This window comes from Triticum aestivum, chromosome 6D (assembly GCF_018294505.1).
Source record: "Triticum aestivum cultivar Chinese Spring chromosome 6D, IWGSC CS RefSeq v2.1, whole genome shotgun sequence".
Taxonomy (NCBI): Eukaryota; Viridiplantae; Streptophyta; class Magnoliopsida; order Poales; family Poaceae; genus Triticum; species Triticum aestivum.
In genome coordinates, this window is record NC_057811.1 from 18,908,564 (window position 1) to 18,923,298 (window position 14,735).

General features: G+C 43.2%; 1 protein-coding gene across 1 annotated transcript; it reads left to right on the forward strand.

Moving 5' to 3' along the window:
• Nucleotides 1–12,764: 12,764 nt before the first annotated feature.
• Nucleotides 12,765–13,181, forward strand: LOC123143570 (uncharacterized). The gene has a single exon (XM_044562513.1). The coding sequence runs from the start codon at nucleotides 12,765–12,767 to the stop codon at nucleotides 13,179–13,181; it is 417 nt and encodes a 138-aa protein (XP_044418448.1).
• The last annotated feature ends 1,554 nt before the right edge of the window (nucleotides 13,182–14,735 follow it).

The following is a 14,735-nucleotide window of genomic DNA, read 5'->3' on the forward strand; positions in this document are numbered from 1 at the left end:
TATGGAATATATAGGAATTACTGGAGCAAATAAGTACCAGAGGGGGACCACCAGGTGGGCACAACCCACCTGGGCGCGCCAGGGCGCCCTGGCGCGCCCTGGGGGGTTGTGGCCTCCTTGGCCCACCTCCGGTGCCATCTTCTGGTCTATAATTCATTTTTACCTAGAAAAAAAAGAGGAGGACTTTCGGGACGAAGCGTCGCCGCCTCGAGGCGGAACTTGGCAGGAGCACTTTTGCCCTCCGGCGGAGCGATTCTTCCAGGGGAACTTCCCTCCCGGAGGGGGAAATCATCGTTCTCATCGTCACCAACAACTCTCCCATCTTGGGGAGGGAAAACTCCATCATGATCTTCAACAACACCATCTCATCTCATCTCAAACCCTAGTTCATCTTGTGTCCAATCTTGTTACCGAAACTATAGATTGGTGCTTGTGGATGACTAGTAGTGTTGATTACATCTTGTAGTTGATTACTATATGGTTTATTTGGTGGAAGATTATATGTTCAGATCCAATATGCTATTTAATACTCCTCTGATCATGAGCATGTTTACCATTTGTGAGTAGTTACTTTTGTTCTTGAGGTCATGGTAGAAATCATGTTGCAAGTAATCATGTAACTTGGTATGTGTTCGATATTTTGATAGTATGTATGTTGTGATTCCCTTGGTAGTGTCATGTGAACGTCGAATACATGACACTTCACCATATTTGGGCCTAAGGGAATGCATTGTGGAGTAGCAATTAGATGGTGGGTTGCGAGAGTGATAGAAACTTAAACCCCAATTTATGCGCTATTCTGTAAGGGACCGATTGGATCCCAAAGTTTAATGCTATGGCTAGAATTTATTCTTAATACTTTTCTCATAGTTGTGGATGCTTGCGGGAGGGTTAATCATAAGTAGGAGTTTTGTTCAAGTAAGAACAACACCTAAGCACCGGTCCACCCACATATCAAATTATCAAAGTAGCGAACACAAATCGAACCAACATGATGAAAGTGACTAGATGAAATTCCCGTGTACCCTCAAGAATGCTTTGCTTATCATAAGAGACCGTTTTGGTCTGCGCTTTGCCTCAAACGGATTGGGCTACCTTGCTGCACTTTTTTACTACTATCGTTACTTGCTCGTTACAAATTATCTTGCTATCAAACTACTCCGTTACTTACAATTTCAGCACTTGCAGACACTACCTTACTGAAAACTACTTGTCATTTCCTTCTGCTCCTCGTTGGGTTCGACACTCTTACTTATCGAAAAGAGCTACAATTGATCCCCTATACTTGTGGGTCATGAAGGCTATTTTCTGGCACCGTTGTCGGGGAGTGAAGCGCCTTTGGTAAGTGGAATTTTGTAAGGAAACATTTATATAGTGGGCTGAAATTTATTGTCACTTGTCACTATGGAAAACAATCATTTGAGGGGTTTGTTCGGGGTATCTTCACCTCGTCCAGAACCAAAATTAGTTACCCCTCAACCTACTACACCAACTGAAAATATTGAATATAAAATTCCTTTGGGTATGATAGAACAACTGCTAGCTAATCCTTATGCAGGAGATGGAACCGAACATCCTGATATGCACTTGATATATGTGGAACAAATTTTTGGATTGTTTAAGCTTGCAGGTTTACCCAGGGAGCAAGTTATGAAAAAGGTTTTCCCTTTATCTTTTAAGGAAAAAGCATTGGAATGGTATAGGCTATGCGATGATATTGGATCATGGAATTGGAATCGTTTGAAATTGGAGTTCCACCAAAAAATTAATCCTATGCATCTAGTTCAACGTGATCGGAATTATATATATAATTTTTGGCCTCGTGAAGGAGAAAGTATCGCTCTAGCTTGGGCGAGGCTTAAGTCAATGTTATATTCATGACCCAATCATGAGCTCTCAAGAGAAATTATTATCCAGAACTTTTATGCTCGGCTTTCTCGTAATGATCAAACCATGCTTGATACTTCTTGTGCTGGTTCTTTTATGAACAAGACTATTGAATTCCGGTGGGATCTTTTGGAAATAATTAAACGCAACTCTGAAGATTGGGAACTCAACGAAGGTAAAGAGTCGGGTATTAAAATTAAATATGATTTTGTTAAATCTTTTATGGATACTGTCATGGAATTGTCACGGCAGATGTCCTCGTGAAAGGACTTAGTCGTGGAGTCATCGCAACTAGGAAGCTTAAAGGGGTTAAGGCGGGACAAAGTACACGAGGGTTTATACTGGTTCGGCCCCTTGCGGTGAAGGTAAAAGCCTAATCCAGTTGAGGTAGAATTGCTAGGGTTTCGATGACCAAGGAGCGAATCCGCTATGCCTGGCTCTCGATTTGATGTTACTTGCCCTAAACCGCCGCTGGGTCGTCCCTTTATATACAGAGGTTAACGCCCAGCGGCTCTCAGAGTCCCGACCGGCTCATAAACAGTGTCCGGCTCGGTCTCTTAACTATTCTTGCCTTACAATACAAGTCACGCACTTATCGCGGTTTATCACTACGGGCCTTAAGTCGCCTCTGGGCTTTGGGCCCTTAACTGACCCGCCATCTTCAACCTTGGTCCTTGGCTTCGAGAATGCTTGTAGGTATAATCCGGCCCCTCTTGGGCAGGTCATACCAGTAGTTATATCCCCAACATTAGGCCCCGGATTGTTTTTAGCCGGTTCATGTCAATCTTCAATACCTTAAGAAAAAGTCTTCTGCCTTCTATCTATGCAAAAAGTTATAACCCGTCATGACGTCATCTTCTGGATTCATGATAACCCGCCATGACGTCATCTGCCATTAAATTCATATTTTATGCAATCATATCCCAACGGATCCTTATCTTAATGACCATCCCGAGAATCAAGGCGTCTGAGTAGCTGGATAACCATGTTTTGGTCTCCTCGTTTATCGCGCCTACTCTGTCAGTCTTCTCCTTATAAATAGGCAAGACTTTAGGTCTTTCTTCACTCTCCCCCTTTCTGTCGCCTTCTTCCTCTTGCAATTCCGCTGCTGCTCGAGCTCCGCCGCCGCCGCCGCCGCAGAGCACCTCGTCTTCATCGACCTTGGCCGCTGCATCAACCTGAATCGATCAGAGAACGGCGGCGATCCTCCACAGTAGATCTGCAACTGTAAGTCCTCGCCATCCCGCACCCCAGATCCGCATTTAGGTTTTGCGAGTTTCTCTGTGTTTTTCGCTGTTCATCACAGATTTCTCCGTGGTTCCTTCATTGCATCCTCCTTTAATCCAAAAGAAGTACTAAACTCTTATGGTAGTTGTTTCGCATCCATTTTAGATGCTAGTAGACCCCCTTTTCTATCTCAAAGGCCTCATCAGAACTCCCGAGCTCATCTGCATTTATATTTTTAGGTCTAAAATATTTTCTTCTCTGAACAGCCGTTTGATCCAAAATAATAGCCGCAATCTGTGAAACTTGTTTGTACAACACTTAGGCAAAACCTGTAGTTGTTAGACCCACCTGGCCATGGCGAATCACACCAATTTGAGATGCTCAATAAACAACTTCAACCAAGCCCAGTGGCTTAAGTAACTGTAACTGCTCATGGCGGCTTTAAACAATCTGACATAACTAGCCATACACCATTAGGCCCCTCTTATAAGCCGCCATCCTGAGTATGATTTGAAGTATTTTCCTCCGGCTTAAATTGGAACCGGAAATTTTTATTTTGTCGTAGGCTTCCATCTTTAAAATGCCGCCGAAAACGCCCAAATCACCCGTTACATGCAATTGGGTCAAATCCATCGTCACAGAAAGCACCCTTGCTGATTTTGTGAAGACCGGCTATCTGCCCAAGAAGGAAGTCATGTCCTATCGTGCTCCTGATCCAACAGAGGAAAAACCTCGACCCAAGGAAGGGGAAGTTATCGTCTTTAGTGATCACATGAACCGGGGCTTTTCTCCACCCGGCTCAAAGTTTTTCAGAGACGTCTTGCACTTTTTTGACCTCCGACCTCAAGACATCGGGCCCAATTCCGTATCAAATATTTGCAATTTTCAAGTGTTCTGTGAGGTGTACCTCGGAGAAGAACCCAACTTGCTACTCTTTAGAGAGTTATTTTATTTGATCGGCAGAATGAATGTGCCAATGGGCCCAGCTTGGAACTTGGTGGAATCTCAATCCAGTGACGGAGAGACTGTCTCTTTCCGTATGCCGAACTGCCGAGTCACCCTAAAGATTGGAACCAGACATGGTTCTATTGTCAAGATACTTCTCCGGCTAATGAGAACCCTCTGCCCGGCTTTCGCGTCCTGCGCCTCGAGTCCACTCACCCCTTGCCAGATAAACTGTCTCCTGTCGAACATCAAACACTTGCCCCCACCATGAGTAAGGTCAAGGCTCTTCTAGGGAATGGCTTAAATGGCATTGATCTGGTCCGGGTTTGGCTTGCCTGGCGGGTTATTCCATTGAGCCGCCGTCCTGGTTTGATGTGCGACTATACATGCCAGAAGAATGATCCTCTGCGGCACAGCCCTGACGATTTACCTGATGACATCATTGATGATAGGACAAAAACACTTCTGAATGAGAGCCTGGCAGATTGTGGCAAAGTAGGCTTGAGCCCTTTCTGCAAAGCTAACCCGGCTCCAGCAATAAGCTAGCAACTTAAGCATTTTTATTTTGTACTCTTACCCTTTGAGATTTTACCTTTGCTCAAAACTTCTTGTTTGAAATCCACAGGCCACTAACGATTTTTGGAAAGCCAACTATGACCATGAGGCTGCAAAGAAGGCCAGGAAAGCTAAGAAAGCCGCTAAGAGAGCCGCCGCCAAGAAGAAAGGACATAAACCCAGTGCCTCAGACATGCTTCAACTAGAGGACACCTCTGAGTCAGAGGTAGCTCTTGATTCTCTAGGCTCCTTTTTTAACTATCTTATTGACACCGATTATCATCAGGAGGATACAGGAGCGAGTCATGCAGCGGTTGAAGAGGTAACTATAATTTCCTCCGACTCCGAGCCTTTGCCAAGACCGAAAGTCCGAAGGGTAACCCGGAAAGTAAGATTTTCACATCCTTTAGCTTACCAAGATCCTCAATTTCTTTTGAAGCGACAGATTCATGAGAGCCGGAGGCAGACCTGGACCAGCAAGGACGCGGAGCTCTCCTCCGGCTTGCCAAACACCCCAAAGAAGCATCGAAACGAGGTCATTTCTGACTTAAATCTCCTTTATCCTTTGGCGGGTCTCACTCGTCAACCTCTCAATTCCTCTGACTCGAATTATCAGGAAACTTCCCCTTCTTTCGGCGACTCAATGGAGTCTAACTTGCCAGCCTTCAAGACCGCACCAGGGTAATAATAACCTGCTTATCCTGTATTCATTGCAATTCATTGTATTTCCACTAACTTTTCCGACTTTATATAGTGGCCAAGCCAAGCCCAGTAAAAAGAGCAGGAAGAACAAGCCGGCTGAAGACACAATCGTGACTGAGCCAGTAGTTGGAACAACCGCGCTAGAATCGTCAACTCATGAGCCTCCGCCCGAGCCGGCTCAAGACATACCAATTCGAACTGCTGACCCGCCTGCCGAACAAGTCGTTGATAGCTCAGAAAACCCGGGCGCTCCTAGCCCGGTCAGGCCGGACGATCCTCAAAATCCTGACGTGGAGATTACTGGAATCGGCTTTGTTGAGCCAGGAAGACCAAATATACTAGCCAAGTGCTCCGCCAAAGAAGAACTTCTGCAACACCGCCGGGTCAAACTTGATGTCACTGACTATACCCACCTGAGCGTTGGTGAGGTGTTTTCCGGCTATATGAGTCAAGTGCACAGCAACCGTGACATCGAAATTAACCTGGTGAAGCAGATGCACCAGAAATTTGAGGTACAACTCTCTCTCTTTACTTATGCCAGCCCCCAAGTCTATTGCTTACAATGAATATGCTGTAGACTTAGAAACAAACTTATTGACATTAGTAACATAGTTGGATAAAATATGTAAGAAATCCGGCTTACTCCGTAGTCCCCAAGGGGCGGCTTAACCAGCATGGTTGAACGGGTCCTTCATATGGTTGTATAAAATAAAAGACTTACTAGGCTTTGAACCGCAATATGCATTAGCCCCCAAGTGCCAAGTACTTTTGCTTGCAAAGTGCTTGGGACTTACTTGTCATGAACCGCCAGATTAAGTAAAACTCTTCAGTATGCATTAGCTCCCAAGTGCCAAGTGTTGTTGCTTGCAAAAGGCTTGGGACTTAATATTCCATCATGATTGACCTAATTTTTGACCCGGTGTTTGTACAGGCCACTACAAGTCAGCTTGAATCAGAAGTGTCTGATCTGAAGAACCTCCTGGAGGCCCAAGAGAAAGAGACCCAAAGAGCTGATTCCAAGTTTAAATTCAGCGTTTCTGAACAAGAAAAACTGAAGAAAGAACTTGAAAATGAGAAGAAGGCCTGGGCTGATGAAAGGACTGCACTGATGAATAGAGCTGAGAAAGCAGAGGCGGCTCTTAAGGAAGCAACTGATGAACTATCCGGCTTAAAATGCCACATCTCTCAGATGGTCTCAGCGATCTTTGGTAAGTCGCCCTGCAAACGTTAAATTTTGCAACTTTTAAACTTATCATATAAAAGTGGATTTGACTCACCTTATAATGTCTATGCAGGTCCCAGGAGTTCAAATCTAAACCAAGACATGCTGATCAAACTGAAGGCGGTCTATACACTGGTGGAGCAACTGTATACCGGCTCTCAGCATGCCTTAGCCATAGTAGCTTTATCAAATGAAGTGCCTACCCTTTTAGCGGATGTACTGAAGAAACTTTCTGTGCTGCCCGATCGGTTCAATGAACTAAGGCGGTCAGCGGCGGGAGCCAGAGCGGTGAATGCTTTGAGCCGGGCCAAAGCTTGGCTACCAGAGTTAGACCCTACCGACATTGCTATCGGTTATCCAAGCCTAAAGGAGGATGGTACTTCGTTTGAACAAGAAGACTTTACCGCTTGTGTAAAAGAAGTACGCCCCGTGGCCACCCTAATAGCTGACGAAGTGGACCTCACCAAGTACCAGGCGGGCTATGACGAAGAGAACCGGAGAATTCCAACACCGCACTATGAAGTGATCAGCCTGATCCCTCCAACTCGTAAGCATACCTTTGCCCCTGAAGTTGACCCGGCTGGACTAGTTGACGATGAAGCTGAATTTGAAGCCTTGAACAACATTGACTGGTCATCGTCAACCTTCCAGGAAAGGAAACAGGGCAAAGAAGCGGAGAGGGCTAACCTGGGTGCTTCAAGCCAACATGAGAGCTAGTCTGCCGTGGTGGCTCATACCTGTGGTGTGCTGAAAAACAATATGAATTTTTGGGACTCCGGGAGTCATGTAATAGAATAGAAATAACTTTGATGTGGCCGTGCCATCGTGCACGTTTTTGGCGCTGAGCATTATTGATCCGCCACTATTATATTAACCCGTGTTATACTTGTCATCTGCTTTTCTGATGCTTCGACCAAGCCTTTCCACTGTCCTGCATAGGAAAATAGATCACCAGATCCCTTGACGGCTTAACCGCCAGGCGGGTCATAATAACTTGAAACATGAAGACAGAAAAAAGAAAACACGAATGAGCTTGGTGTTACATATGATGTTGAAACATAGCTGTAATCGTATATCCGTAATCTTTCTGAATTTGTAGCACCGACCTATATAACCCGGATAATGTGGGTGAAAACCCAAGCCTCGGAAACCCGTATTTCCAAAGATATGATGATTCTTATATTCTGGCGACTTATCAGCCAACATCAAGCCGGGTTAAACTTAACCACACTTGTATTTTGAAACCTCAAAAAATTCTCAAGTCAAATAAAAGCAATGTGCAAAGAAAATTTGAAACCAAATAGAACATAGAATAATCAAGGCTTCTGATTCGAATACGATCAGTAAACCGTTCCAAAGGGGTTTAAGCTAGGATTCGAATACGATCATGTAACCCCCAGTGGCTTTGGTGTTGCGCCGATCAAGAGGGTACCGACAGCTATGTTCTCTTTGGTTCAAATATGACCTATGTTTGAACAGGAAGCCCCCTAATGACCTTGAGAATTTTTAACGACTCTGATTCGAATACGATCAAAGTCGGTTCCCAAAAGGGGTTGAGCTATGATTCCAATACGATCAAGAAGCCCCCTAGTGGGCTCGGCAGTGTGCCAATCAAAAGGGTACCGACAGCTATGTTCTCTTTGGTTCGAATACGACCCATGTTTGAACAGGAAGCCCCCAAGTGATCATACGAGATGACAATGACAATAACAATGACACATTTACCTTTGAGGAGGAAAAAAGGACAGAGGTCCTGCTTTATTATTTATCATAATATATACATTGTCAAAAAACATGTACATCATGAGAGCTGGCGGCTCAAGTATAGTAAGGCCGAAGATGAGCAATATTCCACGGCCGGCGGGTCTCCTTCTCCGACTTACGTGAGTCTTTGTGCTCCCGAACATCGATAAGGTAGTATGACCCGTTGTTCAAGTTCCTGCTGACCACAAAGGGCCCTTCCCAAGGTGGGGATAACTTGTGTGCATCAGCTTGTCCGGCTGATCCCTTCGCTCTCCCTCGTATTGATCAAATTATTGATGCTATGGTGGGTTGTGAGCGTTTGAGTTTTTTGGATGCTTACTCGGGTTATCATTAGATCAAAATGGCAGTTAAGGACCACGGTGGGCGCCAACTGTCGTGGAATTGTCACGGAGATGTCCTCGTGAAAGGACTTAGTCGTGGAGTCATCGCAACTAGGAAGCTTAAAGGGGTTAAGGCGGGACAAAGGACACGAGGGTTTATACTGGTTCGGCCCCTTGCGGTGAAGGTAAAAGCCTAATCCAGTTGAGGTGGAATTGCTAGGGTTTCGATGACCAGGGAGCGAATCCGCTATGCCTGGCTCTCGATTTGATGTTACTTGCCCTAAACCGCCGCTGGGTCGTCCCTTTATATACAAAGGTTAACGCCCAGCGGCTCTCAGAGTCCTGGCCGGATCATAAACAGTGTCCGGCTCGGTCTCTTAACTATTCTTGCCTTACAATACAAGTCACGCACTTATGACGGTTTATCACTACGGGCCTTAAGTCGCCTCTAGGCTTTGGGCCCTTAACTGACCCGCCATCTTCAACCTTGGTCTTGGGCTTCGAGAATGCTTGTAGGTATAATCCGGCCCCTCCTGGGCGGGTCATACCAGTAGTTATATCCCCAACAGATACCGATGCTTTTCAAAAGTTTAGCACTAAATATGGACTTGACTCTGAGATAGTAGCCTCCTTTTGTGAATCATTTGCTACTCATGTTGAACTCCCTAAAGAGAAGAGGTTTAAATATCACCCACCTATTAAAAAAGAAATTAAATAACTGGTAGCAGTTAAAGAAGAAACTATACTTTATAATGTTGATCCAGTTGTTCCTTCTGCTTATATTGAGAAACCACCTTTCCCTCTTAGGATAAAGAAACATGCTAAAGTTTCAACTGTGGTTAACAAAAGCTATATTAGAACACCTAAATCTAATGAACAAATCAAAGTAGAACCTAGCATTGCTATGGTTAAAGATCTCTTAGAAAAAGATATAGATGGGCATGTTATTTACTTTGGTGAAGAAGCTGCTAGAATTGTCAAACCTGATAAAAAGGATAAACATAGACCTATTGTCGGCATGCCTGTCATCTCAGTTAAAATAGGAGATCACTGTGATCATGGTTTATGTGACATGGGTGCTAGTGTGAGTGTTATTCCTTACACTTTATATCAAGAAATTATGGAAGACATAGCACCTGCAGAAATAGAAGATATAGATGTTACAATTAAACTTGCTAATAGAGAAACCATATCACCAATTGGGACTGTTAGAGATGTTGAAGTATTGTGTGCAAAAATAAAATACCCTACTAATTACTTGTTCTTGGTTCCCCACAAGATGACTTTTGTCCCATTATCTTTGGTAGACCTTTCTTGAATACAGTTAATGCTAAGGTAGATTGTAAGAAACAAACTATTGGTGTTAGCTTTGGTGATGAGTCTCATGAGTTTAATTTTTCCAAGTTTAGTAGAAATCTTCATGAAAAAGAATTGCCTAGTAAAGATGAATTAATTGGTCTTGCTTTTATTGTTGTTCCACCTACTGATCGCTTAGAACAATATCGCTAGACCATGAAAATGATTTACATATGCACGAAAGAAATGAAATAGATAAAAATTTCTTTGAACAATATCCTCTGCTTAAACACAACTTGCCTATTGAAACTCTAGGAGGTCCTCCTCCACCTAAAGGTGATCCTACGTTTGAATTAAAAAAATTGCCACACTTTGAAATATGCTTATCTTGATGAAAAGAATATATATCATGTTATTATTAGTGCTAACCTTTCAGAACATGAAGAAGAAAGATTATTGAAACTTCTAAGGAAGCACCGGGCTGCTATTGGATATACTCTTGATGATTTAAAGGGCATTAGTCCCACTCTATGTCAGCACAAAATTAATATGGAACCTGATGCTAAACCCGTTGTTGATCACCAACGTCGGTTAAATCCAAAAATGAAGAAAGTGGTAAGAACGGAAATCATAAAACTTCTGGAAGCAGGTATAATCTATCCTATAGCTGATAGTAGATGGGTAAGTCCTGTTCATTGTGTTCCTAAGAAAGGAGGTATTACTGTTGTTCCTAATGATAAGAATGAACTTATTCCACAAAGAATTGTTACAGGCTATAGAATGGTAATTGATTTTAGAAAATTCAATAAAGCAACTAGAAAATATCATTACCATTTGCCTTTCATTGATCAAATGCTTGAAAGATTATCTAAGCACACACACTTTTGCTTCCTTGATGGATATTTTAGCTTTTCACAAATACATGTTTCTCAACCTGATCAAGAAAAGACCACTTTTACTTGTCCCTTTGGAACCTATGCTTATAGACGTATGCCTTTTGCTTTATGTAATGCACCTGCTACCTTTCAAAGATGTATGACTGTTATATTCTCTAATTTTTGTGAAAAGATTGTTGAGGTTTTCATGGATGAGTTTTCTGTTTGGGAAGTCTTTTGATGATTGTTTAAGCAATCTTGAGCGAGTTTTGCAGAAATGTGAACAAACAAATCTTGTCTTGAATTGGGAGAAGTGCCACTTTATGGTTAATGAAGACATTGTCTTGGGTCATAAAAATTTTGAAAGAGGTATTGAAGTGGACAAAGCTAAAGTTGATCCAATTAAGAAAATGCCATGTCCTAAAGATATAAAAGGTATTTCTAGTTTCCTAGGTCATGATGGTTTCTATAGGAGATTTACCAAAGACTTTTCTAAAATTTCTAGGCCTCTTACTAGTCTCTTGCGAAAGGATAATCCTTTTGTTTTTTATGATGATTGTTTAGAAGCCTTTGAAACATTTAAGAAAGCCTTAATTTATGCACCTATTGTTCAACCATCTAATTGGAACTTGCCTTTTGAAATTATGTGTGATGCTAGTGATTATGTTGTTGGTGTTGTTCTAGGACAAACAGTTGATAAGAAATTGAATGCTATTAATTATGCTAGTAAAACTCTAGGCAGTGCTCAAAGAAATTATGCTACTACTGAAAAAGAATTCTTAGAAGTGGTGTTTGCATGTGATAAATTTATACCTTATATTGTTGATTCAAAAGTAATTGTTCACACAGACCATGGTGGTATTAAATATCTTATGGAGAAAAAAAAGATGCTAAACCTAGACTAATTCGATGGGTTCTCTTCTTGCAAGAATTTGATTTACATATCATTGATAGAAAAGGAGCTTATAACCCAGTAGCTGATAATTTGTTTAGACTTGAAAATGTGCTTGATGACCAACTATCTATTGATAATAGTTTTCCTGATGAGCAGTTAGCTGCAATAAATTTTTCTCATAGTATTCCTTGGTATGCTAATTATGTTAATTACATTGTTGCTAAATATTTACCACCTAACTTTACCTATCAACAAAAGAAAAAAAATATTCTATGGTTTAAGACATTACTTTTGGAGATGACCCACACATGGATAGAAACAGGGGGACGAGCAGGATCACTACGGCTTCTTTCTCGAGGGCCGTCGATGAGCTCTCACTAAAAGGTGTGTAAAAGGTGACAATTGCCGAGTCCCTGTCTTTTCAGAGAGTTGTACTGAGCAAAGAAGTGATCTGCTACGGATTTCCCGGTAGTGATTCAATGGAGTGTCCTTTTTTGAAATATAAAACTCGTAGCATCGCATTATTCTAGAACCAGAAAAAAAAACAATCATACAGTTAGCCACCACCTGCATCTGCATGTTAGCGTCATCGCTCCTGTCATCAGACGGAGTCAAACAATGTTTTTGCAGTACATGAGAGACGGTGAAGCGATCAACTGAATAAATTTGGCTTGAGCACCACGGCGGCATACTCCACTATCAAACAACGACGATGAGCTTAACTAACCACTCCTAACTAACTCACGGGACATCTTAATAATTAGTTAAGTACAAACTTCTCCGATCCACTTTCCAAGCCATGTATCACAACGTCAGCATTTTGAGCATTTTCTGCAGATCAGAATCTTCCCAGGAAGCCCCGCAGCCGTCGGGCTCAAGCAGAGGCATTCGTTCATTGACCAGGCTTGCGTACGTCTGACAAAGAATCATTTTCCTTTATAGTCGCCAACTTATAAAGCTCGGTCAGAAGGAGTTAGACGTGCAGAGCTGTAGCTAGCAAACAAGCAACAAGAACAAGAGGCAACTGACTCGATTCGTGTGGAGATCGTTTGATCAACTTGGTTTCACAAGATTTGATGGCGCGTGGGAAGGTGGCCGAGTGGATACGGAAGCGTACGATGCCGAGAAAGCCGGCGGCTAAGCGCCAGAGCAGTAAGAGCGGGGCATCGGAACCGATACTTCCGAGCGAGGCGGCGCACGAGAGTTGGAGCAGTGCCGCCGGCGGGGCGCCAGCGCCAACGCCTAGGAATGCAGCCGTGAGTGGGAGCGGGAATGATGCAGTTGGTGCTGGTGGTGGCGGCGCTCCACCGGCGCATTCCAAGTCCCGGGCAAGCGCCTTCCTGTCGGCGCTTATGAGGTGGCGGCCTCGCGTGAACGTGATGGCCGTGCTGTGCGAGCATGTGGTGTACCACATGATGTGGCTGGTGGAGTCCGTGGTGTTGGTGGGCAGGCTCTGCTTCTTCCTCATGCGCTTTGGCTTCAAGCAGCTCTAAGCTCATTTCTCCCGTTGCCGCCATGGCGTTGAGAGTGGAGGACAAAGGAGGAGGTTGCATTGCCTCGATTTTCTTTTCTTTTTCTTACTCTTGTGTAGATTCGGTTACCGCTTCCCGAGGCTTTTGATCCATGACAAGTTGTAAACGTCCTCAAGCCCCCGTCTTGTGTACAAAGAGATTTCCTTTATTTGTTCCAGCGAAATGGAAATGTCTCACGATCATAAGATGTTCTGGTATTTGTACTTTTAGTCTATGAAACTTGGGATACCCTCGCTCAACTCCCAAGATTGACTATGCCTTCCGTTGTTCTGTGACGCTCTCACTCAGACGCACTTTCCGCTCACCCCTTAGACGCAAGCTTGGTCCATGCATACGGAGCAAAATTGTTGGATTTGAAGGACTGAAAGGCCATGCCAAAGCTTGCAGTTTGCACAAATATTTATACATTATATTCAGTGCTTGTTCAGTGCCTAGTACGTAGCATAGCTATAGTTTAAAGTTGTGATCCTGTCATGATAATGTCGAGCAACAACAAGTAGGATCGGATTCAATAAAACATCGATTAGCCCTTTTTTTCTTGCTGGGAATGATGCATTTGGCTCAGCAATACAGATGAATTTGTATCTAACTTTTTGAGGCCGTCAATGGACAGAAATTTTGATTTTCTGAAAGCATGCACCGCAAATGCTCGGCGGGCGCACCTTGCTGAAACCAAAAATGTATGCGGAAGAGCAGAGTGTAGACCTGATGGTCCGTGAAGCCCTGTCGTGCTTCCCTGCTACCTTTTAGCTCCCATTTAACACAACAAACCTTGACTTCCTTTTTCTTCTGATTGAGGTGATGCATATCGAGTTTTGAACTGTAAACATTCATAAAGTTGACACGGAAGGTTCAGGTTAGAAACGTGAGTTTGTCACTGAAAATGAAAGAGTGCCATCTTCTGCACAAACAAAAGAACATCTCCGAATGTTGGAATATTGAAAGCATTGAGGCATAATCGGTTAATTCTTCGTGTAGTTGGCCTACAGCAGAAGTCCAGTTAAGTGTATTCATAGCTACTAATAGTGGGTCCGAGCATCGTTTTGTGCCATCTCTGGAATATGAGACAACATCAGTCTGACCACTTTGCTTTTGAAGGAACATATGCTGTGTAAAATCTCCAAATTCGTCCATCTTTGGACTCGATCAAGTGACAGAATGTTAGAACAAGGTCAACAATGTTCATCAGAGGAAATAAATAAATAATTTGTGATGAAAAAAAAAGAAATGAGGATTTTTTTTATATCAGAGCCAAGTTTCGATCCTGGGACCTGTGGGTTATGGGCCCACCACGCTTCCGCTGCGCCACTCTGATTTTGTTTACATTATTACGATTTTTATGTTTAAATAGGATTTGTTGGTTGGCTAGCTAGCGTCGGCAGACAGACAGCGATGGCTGATGAGTATGCATATCAACAAGTTTGAACAGTATACTAGTCGAAAGGATTATGGAACGGATGGAGTATTATAAAGTTCACTCGAAAGGTCCCTCACGTACGTGTGACTTCTGTTTTG